The sequence below is a fragment of the Scomber japonicus genome, chromosome 14 (genome assembly GCF_027409825.1).
Source record: "Scomber japonicus isolate fScoJap1 chromosome 14, fScoJap1.pri, whole genome shotgun sequence".
Lineage (NCBI taxonomy): Eukaryota > Metazoa > Chordata > Actinopteri > Scombriformes > Scombridae > Scomber > Scomber japonicus.
In genome coordinates, this window is record NC_070591.1 from 25,422,408 (window position 1) to 25,438,015 (window position 15,608).

General features: G+C 40.7%; 1 protein-coding gene across 2 annotated transcripts; it reads left to right on the forward strand.

Moving 5' to 3' along the window:
• Positions 1-1,045: 1,045 nt before the first annotated feature.
• On the forward strand, positions 1,046-14,172 carry LOC128372750 (rab11 family-interacting protein 2). Of its 2 annotated transcripts, none has more exons than XM_053332905.1 (6): positions 1,046-1,183; positions 2,422-3,014; positions 6,403-6,809; positions 8,190-8,544; positions 10,488-10,557; positions 13,010-14,172. In XM_053332905.1, the coding sequence occupies exons 2-6, from the start codon at positions 2,662-2,664 to the stop codon at positions 13,232-13,234; spliced, it is 1,410 nt and encodes a 469-aa protein (XP_053188880.1). In that variant the 5' UTR covers positions 1,046-1,183; positions 2,422-2,661; the 3' UTR covers positions 13,235-14,172. The 2 variants fall into 2 exon arrangements, with proteins under 2 accessions (XP_053188880.1, XP_053188881.1); XM_053332906.1 differs by having other exon boundaries at positions 8,199-8,544.
• Positions 14,173-15,608: the final 1,436 nt, after the last annotated feature.

Below are 15,608 nucleotides of genomic sequence, written 5' to 3' on the forward strand. Positions count from 1 at the left end.
GCTGCTTAAGAGAAAATAAAATGGCCACATTAATGAAAAATTGTGACCAAAACACAAACCCACAAGTGTGTGGCTTTAAATAAATTCAATATATATTAAAAATGTATTTTCCATTATATGTCTGGCAAAAACACATTTAAAAACTGTTCCAGTTCATTTTAGATTTGATAGAAATCCATTTTCAAACACTGACTGTGATACAATAAAGCAAACATTTTTCCACATCCTTTACCTTTACATCGCTCAGTAATTATTCACCCAATGTTTATAACAACAGTTAATGAAAAACATGAGTGTAAGATCCACACATGTATTAAATGTTATCTGACTTACATTTCTGTTCAGCCTAATATTTCACTAAGCCTTAGCATTTCATTCAGAGATGTACTCTAGATAAGTGCAATAATCTCAGTTTGATGGATGGCCCAGCCGGAGCCTTAGGCCAGCAGTGTGTACACACTGCACTGGTTGCAGCAGGACGATAAAAACCAACATAGGCAGGTGTGTTTGGTTAAGATGCACTTGTCAAGTGGGGTGACAAGCATGTCTGTGTTCGTTCAAGTGAATCCCTTAGGCCTATCTGTACCTCCATGCCCCACTCATGAGACAAAAGCACTTCCCATGTTTGTATGATTTACCTCTCTCAAGTGCACTCACACTAACACTCACACACATACACACTCCTATGCACATATATAACATGTCTTACAAAAGGAAGTGTTAGCCAAAAATAATTCACCTGTGTTTAGCCTCTCATTACAGCTTACCTGTAAAGTGCACCCGAACTCATCACATTCTTTCCCTCTTTTTCTTCCTATGTCTTCATTTCTTTCTTTTCATATCTCTTGTGCATTTTTTGCGCAACACAATTATTTACGTTTCTTATCTAAGTTTTAATAACTTTGAAGCCGGTGTTTGCTGAGCGCGAGCGTGAATGTGCGCGCGCGTGCGTTGTGGAGTTTTTTTCTGTTTGAACTCGCCGGGGTGAGGCGGAAGTGACGTCACACGGGGAAGTGAAGCTCGCCGCTGGTCGACAGTAGCAGTGAATAGCAATGGATAGCAACAGCGGACACTAGTTGGCATTTTGCCTCGAAAAGCCCTTGCATGAATGTATTTGAGAAGCCAGTCTGTGCTGAGATGAAGAGCTGAATGTCCTGCCAGCGACGGTGAAAATGACACCGAGGTAAGAGGCTGTGTGTGTGTTTGTGTGTCTGTGGTAGCTTCAGTAGCTAGCCGCATACAGCTAACGTTATCCTGCAGCCTGGCTGAATGTAACAACAATAGCAAAGCTTCAGGTGTGTTTAAAGTTGCTTGAATGTGTAAACAGACCTTACAAGTCAGCTAAATATCAACTTGGTTCGTCAGGACAAACCTGGACAGGGATGCTCACTCTGATAGAGAAACACCCTAATTGAATTCACGTGCTTATGTCAGTCCTGTAGTTGTCACACTGTTTTCTTCTTAATGTGTGAATTGAAACCAGTTCCTGTTCAAGTTGAAGAACTGAGAAACAGACTGTAGAGATGAGAAGGCAGGGTCTGTCCTGGAGACCAGCCAGGACCCAGTGAATGAGGTGGCTGAGAGGAGAGTGATGGTCAAGCTGCTGGCCATCATGGACAACGCCTCTCATCCACTTCATCACACTGTGGCCAGGCAGAGATGCTCAGACTTCTTACCCACTGCCATCAGACTCTATAATTCATCCCTGGATTAACCATCATCACTCAGTATGTCTTTTTCCAAGCACTACACATTTGTATATTTCAATCCCGTAGAGTTTATTGCTAACTTTCATCATTATCTTTCTTTCTTTCAGTCTTTATTATCCTAATTTTAAATCTTGAGTCATTGCTGTCACACTAATGAAATAGAAATGTCCCTTTGGTGATTAATAAAGTACCACACCTACCTACCTATCTACCGTGAGTCATTTACAGACCAAACCTGGAGCTGCTCTGTGAACACGGAGTTATAAGCGGTTCCAGCAATCATTTTACTTGTATATGATTACATTTAGTAAGTCTTTGCCAGAAGCCCTTTACTCAAATATAATATATATGGAAGTAATATGTGAAACAATCATTCCATCACCCCACTGAGTCATTAATCCAGTGACAATGTACAAGATGTGTCACCAGATGAGATCATCAATTTCTATCTTGATTTCCAGCTTTAAGGAGACCTGTTTTTAGATATTGAATTTACTTTCCAACATAATTTAATATAATAATCTATATTTTACTCTTTATTTCCTGGAATTACTTCAAAATCATATACTGGTGCAAGTGAATGTCATCTGAAGTGACATAAATCATTAGTTGGCTTAATATCAATGTTCTCTGTGCACCACGTGAGTCATGTCATGGTTCTGGGAAAGACACTGATGCTGTTCTGTTTCTTTGTGTGTTTCTTTTTCTTCAGATGACTCACCAGTGGCTTGGACATCTATGATTTGACAGAAGATGAGGCTTGCTCAGTTTGTCAGACTTGTCATCGCTTGTAATGATCGCTACTGTAGTCACATAAACCACACTGACATGGACGACAAACTATTGTGAATCATGCTTGTTGCTTTTTGCACATCGCACTCACTAAAAAAACCTACAGCAGAAATTATCATTTAGTTTGTTTTGAATGGCTTTCAGTTAATCAGTGCTGACGATGTCACTGGGTGAGCAGTCTCAAAAGTGGTTTCCAACCCATGTCCAAGCCACTGTCCTTCAAGCAACCGGTTTACAGCCCAAAGGCAAAAATGGCACCAATGATGCCTACACCATCATCCAGCTGGGCAAAGAGAAGTACTCTACGTCGGTGGCCGAGAAGACGCTTAACCCTGTCTGGAGAGAAGAAGCCTCCTTTGAATTACCCGGTTTACTTCTGGAGGGTAACCCTGAAGTGTATGAACTCTGCTTCATAGTAATGCATCGGTCCTTGGTTGGGATGGACAAGTTCCTGGGTCAGAGGTCCATCAACCTTAACGAAATATTTGATAATAAGGAGCGAAAGAAAACTGAGTAAGTATCATCAAACTGAAGCAGCTTAGTCCTACAAATTATTTCACAACAAGTCATCCAGTCAAGTCCAAGTTTGTAATTGGGCTGCATTCCTTTTATTCTTCAGGGATAAACACAGATAACTGTTTGACTCTGCTGGTTCATCAGGTGATGTGTGTACACCCATTAAAATATGGAAATCACCAATCCAGAAGAAAATACAAGAATGACTGTTGCCAAATTTTCACCATCATTTTTAATTAATGTCAATTAATTAATTTAATTAATTAATCAATATGCCTCTTTTGGATTATCTGGGCAGAATGAAGTAAATCAGTGAAAATTGAAAATAATATTAAGGGTGACAGGGGTGTAACCATGATCATCTATTTTTGTATACATAATATACATAATACATGATTTCCTTACAAGAGAATACTTTAATTCTCTGATTACTGTGAATGATGAAATACTTGTTACAGGATAAACCGCAGGAGCTGCTGCATTCATTTGTACGGTAACTGACATTTAGATACTGGGGTGTGGGTTTTTTGGATGCCACACATTTGACTCATAGTCCTGCATCTGTGTATATATCTGCTAATAGAGAAGCCGACTTTTGAGAGGAAGTGGAAACTATTTGCAGGACTATTTCAGTCCTGTGTGGATCACAACATGAGCTAAACTGGTTGTTATTTCTTATGTTTGCTACATGTGTTATTTCCATATCAGGCGACATATGCGGACATAATGACAGTGTGTCATGTCTGGTGTGTTTATATTTTATATTCTGCTCTCAATTAAGTTGACGACTTAATTTTTTTTTTTTTATAGCAGCTGATTTTAAATTGTATTGTCCTTTTACTCTCTTTATGTACTTGTTTAAGAAATACATTTTATTAGGTAGATCTGTTTTAATTTAAAGAGCAGAAATGAAGTTGTTTGTGACCCAGAAGGTAACTTCTCTAATAGAAACACCAGATAGTTTCTCCTTCAGTTTTAGACCGTCTCACACAACAATCACACATGAGGTTTTACATTTGCGCTCAGTTATTGACCGCAGATTGTTCAAACTGGGGATTTTTCCATCTTGTTGACCCTCTATTGTTTGAGGCTTAGCAATGACTTGCCCTACATTGTTAAGAGATTATTTTTAGCTTGATCACTGACATGGTTAGCACCAGTTGGCCTAATTGAAACTAGTGGAGCAAGCTAAACATGCCTTGTTAGTCACTCCTTTACATGCAGAACAATTTATTTCCAAGGCGTGGATGTCCTTAGCCCTTTTTTTTGTTTGATTTGTTTGACTCTTGGCTGCTTCTGCGTAGAGTCTACTTTATCTAGTCATGTTTAAATGCTCTGATTTCCCTCCAGAGCTCAAAGGAATGCAAGTCAGGTGAAATAGAGACTCTAAACTGCCTGTAGGTGTGATATATTAGGTGTCAAAATGGTCGTCTTTCTATCTGTGTCACTGTTTGATAAACAGGCGACCTGTCAGGCTGTTAACTCGCCCTCTGCCTAGTGTGTGCTGGGATAGGGGCCGCTCCCTTGTGATTCATAAAAGGCTTGAACAGGAAGAGAAAATAAGTGAATGAATGGAGTAAACTACACCATCATAGCAAAAAGGGGGCAGTATGATATTAGGCTCATTTGGGAGGGGGGTTGTTGACCCTTAAAACACACATGCTGTTGCTTAAATCTACATTAAGGAAACGGGAACAAAGTAACCAAATTGGATCTGGTGTTAATTAGCCCGCTGCTCATTTCAACATGGGAAGACATTAGCCCACTTCCTCTCTGGCCATCAGCTTCGAGAATCACAATATGTTATAATCAGTGTGGACGGTTTGTATTTGTTTTAGGTGACTGAGCCGATGCACCTCGGAGCCGCCGACTTGTTCAGCAGAGGGTTCTGTAACGGATATGCCCGCTCCGCTTGTTGGCCTAATCCCACACTGCAGGCATACTCCACAATGATGCCAGGACCCTAGATAATATATCCACACTCCACAGCGGGGTCTGTGTTTCGCCGCGGCCCATCCGCAATGTTTTTTGAACTGACATATTGGGGAGGAAAAGCCCGTCTTGATATCTGAGTAGGCAGCCCCATAATTATCGCACACCTGTGTTTGTTGATTGTGAGGAGGTTTCCCAGCGGTCCGGGGCAGAGTGGGAGGATTGCGGTTCCAAGCACAGGGAGGTTTATCTTGGCCTTGAGATGCACGTGAGGTGCAGCCCCGGCCCCACGGCAGCGGCACGCTGTGGCTGCTGATCAGACCGAGCACGGGCGCGCAAGCCTGGGAATTGGAACCAGCAAAGAGGCCCTTTTTTTTTTTTGAACAGGCTCCCGGGCCACGAGCTTAGACGGTGTATAATAGCGTTCAACAGCTGCGGTTTTTCATAAAGCCAATACCAACACTTTCTTTTTTGGATTGCTGTGATAACTGATATTTCACATTGGAATCCACATAGTATTACAAATCTCTATTTAAAGTACAGGAAAGAAATAACAGCAATTGTATTAGAACAAATAGAGCCATGCAGAATGTTTCAGTCTCAGTTTAAAGGTTCTCCACTAAGAATCAATGTAAGATGGAACAAAATCAAACTGCACCATGATGGAGGCGGATGAGTGTGTGCAGGCCAGTGTTTATAATACACCCACAACACTTCCGAGACGAATGTGGCCAAAGCAGACAGAATCCACTGATAGAGTTGTCTAACGCTGGCTTCCTGAAGGACATTGTGACAAGCCTTCTAACACAGAGGATATGTCTCATTAGCATGTATGAACTGTTTGGTTTGCCCTGCGACGTGGCTTTCCAATTTCCCAATTGCTTGTCGTTGCATTTCTGAACAAAGGCCAGATTTGTGCAAATGCCACTTTATTTTGCTCAGAGTGAAAGCATAAATCCCATTACTTCCAGTTGAAAAAGCAAGAGAGGTTAAACAAATAGGGGGGGCCCAAAAAGCAGCCTGAAACGATCTATATTATTCAGCAGTGGGCTATTTCTTACGTTCAAGTTTGCAAATAATAATGTTTACCCCCCCCCCTCTCCCGAATGATAAATCGTATTCTCACTTGTGTCAAAAAAAAGTTCAAGCGATTTAAGCCTCTGTGTTTGTGTGTTGCTTTTGGATTAGTCTGCTCAAATTAGCCTTTTCACTGGTGTCCACAAAGCAGTAGGTTACGCACATTAGAGAGAATGTGGACTATTTCTTTTCCATTTGTTACATTGTTTAAGAGTGTAAGGACTTTTACCACATTCTGACTTTATATACTTGTCTTCCTGAATCATGTTGCATTAGGTGCAATCAACACAAAGGATTCCCATAAATCCTGTTCCTTTTTATATAAACTATCTCATTGACTATCCTCAGCCTAAAGCATCCTCCACTCTCATTTCAGCTGGTATACTTTGGAGTCCAAGCCGGGGAAGAAGAGGAAAGAACGAGGCCGCATCCAAGTCAGCATCCAGTTCATGAGGAACAACATGACAGCCAGCATGTTCGACCTGTCCATGAAGGAAAAGCCACGCTCGCCTTTCTCTAAACTGAAGGACAAGATGAAGGGTCGCAAACACGACAGCGGCTACGGCGACACATCTTCAGCCATCCTGCCTCGCTCCGCCATGTGCGACTCGGAACCCAGACGTCAGTCGTACGCCCCGGAACCGCAGCCCCAGCCCGAAGCCAAGGCGAAGAGGCCGCTACTCGCCGGTGCCCACAAGCTATCCGCAGCCCATTCCATGTCGGACCTCATCGGGACCCACTTCCGCCCCAAACTGGACTCCATGAACTCCATAGAAGAGAGCGGTGAGGACAAGCACTTTTTACGTTTCATATTTTGCATATATCATAAATTATGTTATATGAAATGAAAGATGGAAAAGTTACTTTTTTATTCTTGCTTTGTCTGTAGGGGATAAATTACACCAGTTTCAAGAGAATGTTATTTTTTTATATGAAGGATAAAAGGGCTCATTCTCAAGCAGTAAAATGACAAAGCAGTGTTACCATCACAGTATTTTGCATTGTGTGATAGTGTCTCTCCACACACTACTTTAATTGTCTATCTGTGATTTTAGGCTTCATTACTTGTCTTAATCTTAACATGGGGAGCAGTCGCAGTATCTACTGGCCATCAGTAGAGGTTGATAGACATCACTGAGCTTTGGGAACATATAAGGATAAAGTATATAAACTTTAATTAACTTAAAGATTAGTTTAGGTAAAACGTTTAGGTAAAATGTTAATCTATGACCTGTTTATTGGTCTCTGTTGCTAACCGGTGTAATATGTAAAAGCAGCCTCCCATCTTCCCTCTCAGTCTTTGAATTATTATGCCTGAAACTAACAGTTTTCACAATAACAACATTTGCTGGTAAAATGTAACATAAGTTAATAATCATAAAAATGCTGTCTCGCTTTATTGCTTAAGAATATCAGAGCTAAATGCCACTGGCCGTCCTGCACCATAATTTAGCCGAAATAGAGGATGGGTAAAAGCGGGGTGGTCTGAAATGTCAGTGGGTGGGAACTTTTTACGGTTAAGCAGATAGATATGCTGGGAAGCAAGATGCTGCAAGCAATTAGGCAACAATAGTCTGATATTCATTGCCAACATCCTAACTAAATAATCATAAAAGCCAATTAAGAAAGTATTACTCAACTTACTTGCCTGCTTCATCTTGACTGCACAGCTGTCTGGGGGAGTTTTGGCGATTTTATCCTTATCTTATCTGCTGCTGTGTGATTATTCAGATTGGCATGCAGGGGAACAGGACATAGCCAAAAGTTTGAAGGGTAGGAAATCACTATTGACAATAAAATATTTCTTTTGTGGAGAGAAATTAGTGGGAAGAGCCACATGAACAACTTGGAAACTAATGAGTGAATACACAACACAAAGAGCTAATTTTTACAGGTTATTGTATCTCTGTTAAACTGTAAAATCGTGCCTGTGAACAGGACACAACCTTTGATCAGTTTTAAATTAATCAGATCTAATAACATCAAATTAGTGATTGGTGTTGGTTGTTAAAAAGCCTAATTAAACCTGTCACAGATAATCACAAAAAACAAAAAAAATCACATACTTTTTTAAGACTATAATTGCCTCTCTCCATACATTCAAAACATTTTTCACAATAACTATGTCATGAGTTGACGTAATGCTTTGGGTTTTTGTTCCAGGGAGTGCAGCCGGCCCTCACAGGCGTTCCCAGAGCGAGGTGCCAGGCTACCAGGACGGCGAGGCACACAGTGACCCTTTCACTGATATCAGTGACGCCCTGCCACAGAAGTATGCCACGCTCCCACGCAACCGCAACCCATTTGAGGGGGAGCACGGGCAGCTGTGGGACCGGGCGGAGCGGAAAGAGAAAAAGGAGAAGGTCAGCCTACTGGAACGCGTGACGGGAAAGAAGGAAGGACGCAAGACCAGCAACGGGGGGCGTTCGGGTAGCTCCGGAGACTTGCGTTCCCCCAACCCTTTCAGCAGTGACTCACAAGCAGACACTAACCCGTTCATCTCCAACTACAAAGCCAGGTATTCCCCTTTTTAGTCTGCGCTATATGACACATAAAAAATGAGGGTGTTTCCAGTTTCCTTATGTACAACATTGCAATCATCTCCTCTCCAAAGGTTAAATATCAGTTTCTTAATAGAAAAAAACAACTCATTCTTTGTTCTTTCAATCTTTTCCATCTCTTGATATTGATAGATAATCTTAACGAATTTCAAAATCAATCTGTGGTTGACTTCAACACATTAATCCTTTTAACAAAATTCCTCATTTAACCCTTTTTGGCTAATTTTGAAATCCAGAGTCCCTCCCTCTCTTAACGGACAGGTTCACAATTTTTCCAAGTCCGTGTTAAAACAACAGTCAGGTGTCCATGTGAATAGTGAAAGAGGTTTTCTTAGCTGTAATTGTCCCTGCTGTTCATACAGGCTGTTAAAAGATCCCCTTCAAATGTGCCTTCAGTGTAAGTGATGGGGGCCAAAATCCACAGTGTGTTCACACAGTCATTTTCTGCAAGAATGCATTTAAAAGTTTATCTGAAGCTTATATGAGGCTTCAGATTCAGAACCCTAAATTGCTCCTGATGGTTGCACCAGTACCCTGCGTAGTATGCCATCGGGGTGTGTGTGTGTGTGTCTGTGAGAAAGGCTGAGTGAGCAACAGAAATATTGTAAATGCCATGTACATGCAGCCCTTTACATTTTGGCCATTTATTTTCTATCTATATACTCCTAGTCTTTTTTTTAAGCATCAAATTCCCTCTTGTTTCCTCCGACAGTGTTTCCCTGTTTATCTGTGATGGAAGTATACAGTACTAACTGAGACAAAGTAGTAAAAAGAGGCACTAAAAACACTGAAAGGTTGAAAGACATCTACTTCATTTGACTCATTGACATTACCGTCAGATACACTTTTAAATACATACTTGCACAAAAGGAGGACTGTGGATTTTGTCCCCCATCATTTACATTGTCACTCACATGGTCAGTATGAACAACAAGGAAAAACATGTTTCAGTGTTCATTTGGCCTCCTGACTGTTGTCTTAAGAGAGATTCGAAAAATTGTGAACTCGTCCTTTAAGGAGTAACACTATAAAATCTCCCCCTCTCTGACTAATACAAATGTTTTAGTAATTTGAGTCAAATCTCTGCCAGAGTTTTGTTTGATTATGTGTCTTAGCAATGTGAAATGTTAACCCCAAACTTGTTGTTTATAGTTTGCATTATGTGTGTGACTAGGAAACATGACTAACCTCCAAATCTGTTTCTGCCATGCGTTAAATTTGGCCTCCATCAGCGTCCAGCTGCTGTACAGCAGTGGTTGTCGACTTCTTTCCCTTGTAAATTTGTAGCATATCAATACTGTATGTTTTTCATCCCTCATCCTCATCAAAAGTAATCTCGATACCCCCATGAGGCCCAACCCAGGTTGACAAGCTCTGATCCACAGGATATTGGTTACAGCATTCTCGTAGGGTTTAGAATACCTCGTTGATTGAAATCTACTATCTTGATAGACCCCCCCTCCTCCCACCCTCATCTTCTATCTCATTCTTGTTGTCGTGTATTGTTGTTCAAACATTTCCACCGAGCCGACTCCATCTATTTCCTGCGTTACATAAAGAGTTGGTGAGCTCTGTGGCTAAGTTCTGGTTTATCAGAACAGAAGGTGTCATTAGTGGCTCTTTAGAGAGCCTGGGCTTGATAACGGAGCCCTCTGAGCAATCATAATGAGATCCTCTGCAGAGATAGACCACCCAATTAACCACTTATCTCTGTAGGCACTAGTCCATCATTTTTACTGCTGCTTTTGTCATACAGTAGCTTAGTGGTCATTCGTAATGTGGAGCGCAAATACAAAAAGGTAGTTTTAAAGTATATAAATATGTTGAAAAATACATTTACAGCCCAAAATATATACTTTAATACCTTCATGTGAATAAAAACCTTCTGATTGCTTTGCAGTGATAAAAAATCAACAGGAAATGAAGACATCACCTTTGGCCAAAGGAAGAAAGACAACGGCAAGAAAAAAGTAAGAAAGACAGCACAACAGCAGACGATTTGAGTTGCACATTGTCAGTTTTACCTGATAATGATTGAGATAAAAAATAAAGGAGGGTGGGGGTGACTTCAACAGTTACAACCATGTCATTACTTCATGTGTGGCGTTGCAGATTTTTAATTGAGAACTCTTAAGTTTCATTTGACATAGCAGCTGGTGACATTGATCTCCGCGGCCTCAGAAAATTCAGATGTGCCATTCAACTAATTAGCAGCTGCACACATCGGTCATCATGTCTGATCCAATCATAATTTGAAGCAGTGTGAAATTTCGGTCCTGCGAGGTCAATCATAGTGGCGCACGCACAGGGCCGATTCTGTAATTGGGTAGTTTTTGTCGAGAAAAAGGCATCGAAATGTCATTTGTTTTTCTTTTTTTAATGATCGTTTCATTATTTACACACAGCGTTTTTTACCCTTTCGGTGGTTGCATTCTGTTAGAAATTCTTGCATATTTCTGTTTTCCGAAAAACCTAAAAAAAAAAAAATTTGCCAACTCTTTTCTCATTTACGCAGCAAAATTGGTATTTACGAGGGAGCGGGCGGGAGCAGTAGCTAAAGCGATGCCTAAATGAGAAAGAGAACGCCGATAATGGCTTTCCTCACCTTTTTTTTTCTTTGTGGGTGTTGAGGGCTGTCGGTATCCACACATGTGCCCCCCGCGCATGCCGCAATGCCTTGCAGAAATGGCAGCTCCCATTTCCTCTGCTTCAAGGCCCTAATTAACCACACACGGGTGGGGGGAGGAGGTAGGGGGTTGGGAGGGGGGGGGGGTGCGGCGAGAGATTTCAAAGGACTGAGCTTTTAGATTCTCAAAGCTGAGCTCATTAGAAACTGTAATGACACAACTGGAGAATGCCAAGTGTGCGCCTTATCTTCTCCTCACTACTGATCGCGGGAAAATGGTCATCATTACTTTGCCAGTTCATGGTCAATTCCAGGCCTTTGTCACCAGCTACTAAAGCTCCTGATTATTATGCTGCGTGCATATGTGTGTGTGTGCGTGCGTGTGAGTGTGAGTGTGAGTGTGAGTGTGTGTGTGAGTGTGTGTGTGTGTGTGTGTGTGTGTGTGTGTGTGTGTGTGTGAGAAAGAGCGAGAGCACGAGAGAGAGAGAGAGAGAGAGAGAGGAAGTGAGGGCACGTACACATGCAACATCTACTTCCATATGGCTGTCAGCTCTCTTATTCTCTCTCAGATGGCTTAAGTGTAGTATCTTTCAGTGAGATTCCTTTTTATTGTGTGTGTGTGTGGGGGGGGGGGGAGTAGGTTACGGAGCTCTGTTCCTGAAACCCTCCTTACATTTGGACATTTAATCTCAGTGGCAAATATTTCATTTTGGTTTGTGTGCCCCTCCCCTCCCCACAGTAGCCTCTACGCTGTTAGAAGCGATAAGATACCTGGTAAGCAGTGCCGCTCTGGCTCACTCTCTTCTCTCCGCATTGTCTTTACCCAGCAGTAGAGGCTTGAATGGTGCATGGGAGTGGAAGCTGATAAGTGTGGTATTTTAAACAGGGTGAAGGCTTTGCCGCTCTATCCTTTCGGGGTGGGTGTGGGAGGGAGAGGGGGGGGGGGGGTGGGTGGGTGAGGATGCCCAGCACTGAAGCGATAAAGTGGTCCCTCATTAAAAACGATTACAGCTCCTCTCGTACCCGCGCAATATGATCCGCACATACCGTACCGCTCTACCCCATTCCAAACAGACCGTCCCGCAAAGAGCAAAGCCGGGCTTGGGTTGCATCCATATTTTGGCATTTATTAGCATGACCTTTAATTGCAGAAATATGCAGCCTGGCACCCCCCCCTCCAAACAAAGATGCCTTTTTTTGTGTGTGGGGGGGGTTGATCTTTATTGTTAAGTGCTGGCAGGCATGACAGTACTTGAGTTTTTCCTGCACCTTTTTATAGATAGAGACAGAGATAGATTGCAGATATTTGAAACTAAAGAAAAAGCAACTTTCTCAAGATGTTAGCTGTTTCTCATAGTGTCAGACTGGAGTCCCATTAGAGCAGTTTAACTGTTCTTGAAGGGTCATAAACACTGTCAGGCAATGTTGGATCATGACATCTGCCAAACAATTCATTGACATGTCGAAGCTAATTCTCCAGAGAACAGTTTCATCTTAATAAATCTCAATTAGCCTTTATTAGCAACACAGAACAAGAGATAAACACATGACAGTTTATGTCACGTCAGACCAACACGTCTAATTAGTCTGTTTTCTCGCTCACATTGTGAGAGAACATAAAGAGTATCTTTATACTTTTCCTCTGTTATCAGTCACTGACATTTCACAGGAGATCATTCAATCATTCTCATCTACTTTTATAAAAACATATCTATGGCGACACAGGCCGCATAACATCAAAATCTGCTGAGGTTAAATCCAGCATTTAACTTTTTTTTTTTTTTTTACATTTTCAGGAGGCGACACAAGAAAGCGTGGCAGCCTATAGAAATTTGTCATTTGAAGAAGTTGTGCAGGAACTCATCAAGCAGAAAGAAGTGGTGAAAAAGAAAGACGCCCACATCAGGGAGCTGGAAGACTACATCGATAACCTGCTGGTACGCGTCATGGAGGAGACGCCTAGCATACTACGGACACCCTATGAGCCAAAAAAGAAGGCAGGTAAACTTAGTAAAAAGTAGGAGGCAGCGACACCGAGGATGAAGGTTACTAGTAAGGGGTGTAGCAGTAGCTCATCTATCAGTATCATATGATAAAAATAAGTGGGAACAAATGGGATTGATCAAAGCCAAATTTATGATTGAGTTATTTCTTTACCGTAGAACATTTTTATTCAACGGATGTAGTTTTTATAGACACTTTTTTTAATGTTTGAGTTCTTTTTAGTTGCAGTTCTTTGGCCTCTCATCTGAAATCTCATTCCTATATTTCAACCTTTTAAATTACATTCTTTATAAATGTTGCGGTGCATTTTTTTTAGGTACTCAAACAGGATGAGAGAAACTCATTAGTTGAAATCAAATCAGTATTTTTCTCAAAGATTAGGTTTATGTATATCGTATGCACTTGTGAACCCACAGACTGTTGCACAGACAGCTGCCATCATCTGCCCAGAAGCTCTTAAGGTGCAAATGCAGCCAAATTCATGTTTACCAGATGCTGTAAAAAGCATTTGTGTGCCGTCTGCTAAAAGGTGGTCAAGGGGGGGCTGAAGAAATAAAACTGTAATTATCGGTGTTTACACTCAAGCACAAGTCTTAAACTTGCCACATAAACCACGGTACACATTTAGCTGGGCAGTAACGGCTTCGTCCTGAGCTTCTTCCTCAGCTGTGGGTGATGGGGATGAAATCTGCTCTCCCACACAGCAGATTGAGTGGTTCAGATATTCTTAGAAAGGCTGCAACAACGTAACGGTAAAAAAGTTAATGGACAGAGTCTGCTTTCTCTCTAACATACTGAATCATGCATTATCTAAAAACAAAAAAAGAACAAAGTTAACATGCCTGTTATCAGTTACTGGCTTTTATCTTCCTTTCATTTAATTGTGAAGACTATCATTTAAGTTTCTTGGACCGAGGGTCTCGCTGGGGGTGATCATTTTACTGACTTTAAGTGCAATAATCATAACTTAAGCTTCTTTTGCTTTATGTTCTGCTGGTGATGTTCTTGTTTACATTTTAATCACATCTCTGAGTTACACTCACGTCTTAATGTTGATTTGATTGATTTTAGTTTGGAGTTCTTTGTTACAGCCTTCATCTCTTTCAGATACACTTTTGGCTGATGATTGTATTAATGGTACCTAGCTGCTGGATATATGCTGAACAGTCTTTATTTATAAATGTCTCACAACTCTTTTACATATTAATAATGTTTTAATGTGTTTCTATGGTACTCTAATGTTAAAAAGCTACTGTATCCCAATGCCCCCTTCCCCAACACCTGTTGGTACAAATCACCAATATTCATGTATTAAGGACTAATACTGACACAGATTTACATGTAATTTACATAGTCATTAATATATGTTTACTTTAAATGAAGCATATTCTAAAAGTATTGTGCTTCATTATATTTTACAACTTTGTTTCTTTTTCTATCAGCAAAACAATCAAATTCACAACAAGTTCAGTGAACACTAATGAGAATCACTACATAATTGTTCATGGTAAACAGCCAATCAGTGTCATTTAGGTGACAAATACATTTTTGACAGCATATGTCAGAGGCTAACTATCCTCATTTCACTGTTTAATGTCATCTCAAATGTCGCCTTAATCTGCGACGCCAATGTCATAACAACATATGTTGTCTCCACGCTAAACGTTGATTCTGTTGTTTTATCAATTTCCACCGAACAAATGCTGAGTGAGCTGCTGGATCACACTGCTGGTACTAAAATTAACTAAATGGCCAATTTACAGGTTTTACTTTGAGAAAGAGGCCAAGTTTGATCACCTATACCTGTGCTTGTGCTCGATGTTTAACAATAGTTAAGTCACTCACTGATGTATAGGTTTACACTTTAAACTGTTTATTCCTATTTGATGGAAAGCAGCTTCATGTACAGTGTTAGATCATGCTTTGTATTCACATTGTCTAATATCTCAAAAGTTGCACACCAAGTTTATTTATATATCAACACTCTTAATCAAATGATACCAACCACCTTGTCTTGATGCTGGTTTATTTCTGGTGTTCATATCACTTTTGTAATTACTTTCCAGTCGTCAAAACATTTGACCTTTACACTGTATGATACCAAATCACAGCTGAGATGAAGTGCTACACTGCATCTGTGGAATGTCAACCATCAAAAACACTTTGTGAAATCTTCATGAATGTCGCCCCACTCAGAAACATTTTTTTTTTCATGTACTAATTATTTAATTTTAGCGGTTGTAAAATTAGTTATTTCATCTGAAGGTATGTGATTTTTTTTTTTTTCGACTTGAAGCCAAAATCTCCTGTTACTGAATGTATTTAGTTTGGCTTTGAAATACTGAATTCTGAAATGTATAATGATATACACTGACAAGGCCATTGAACCTC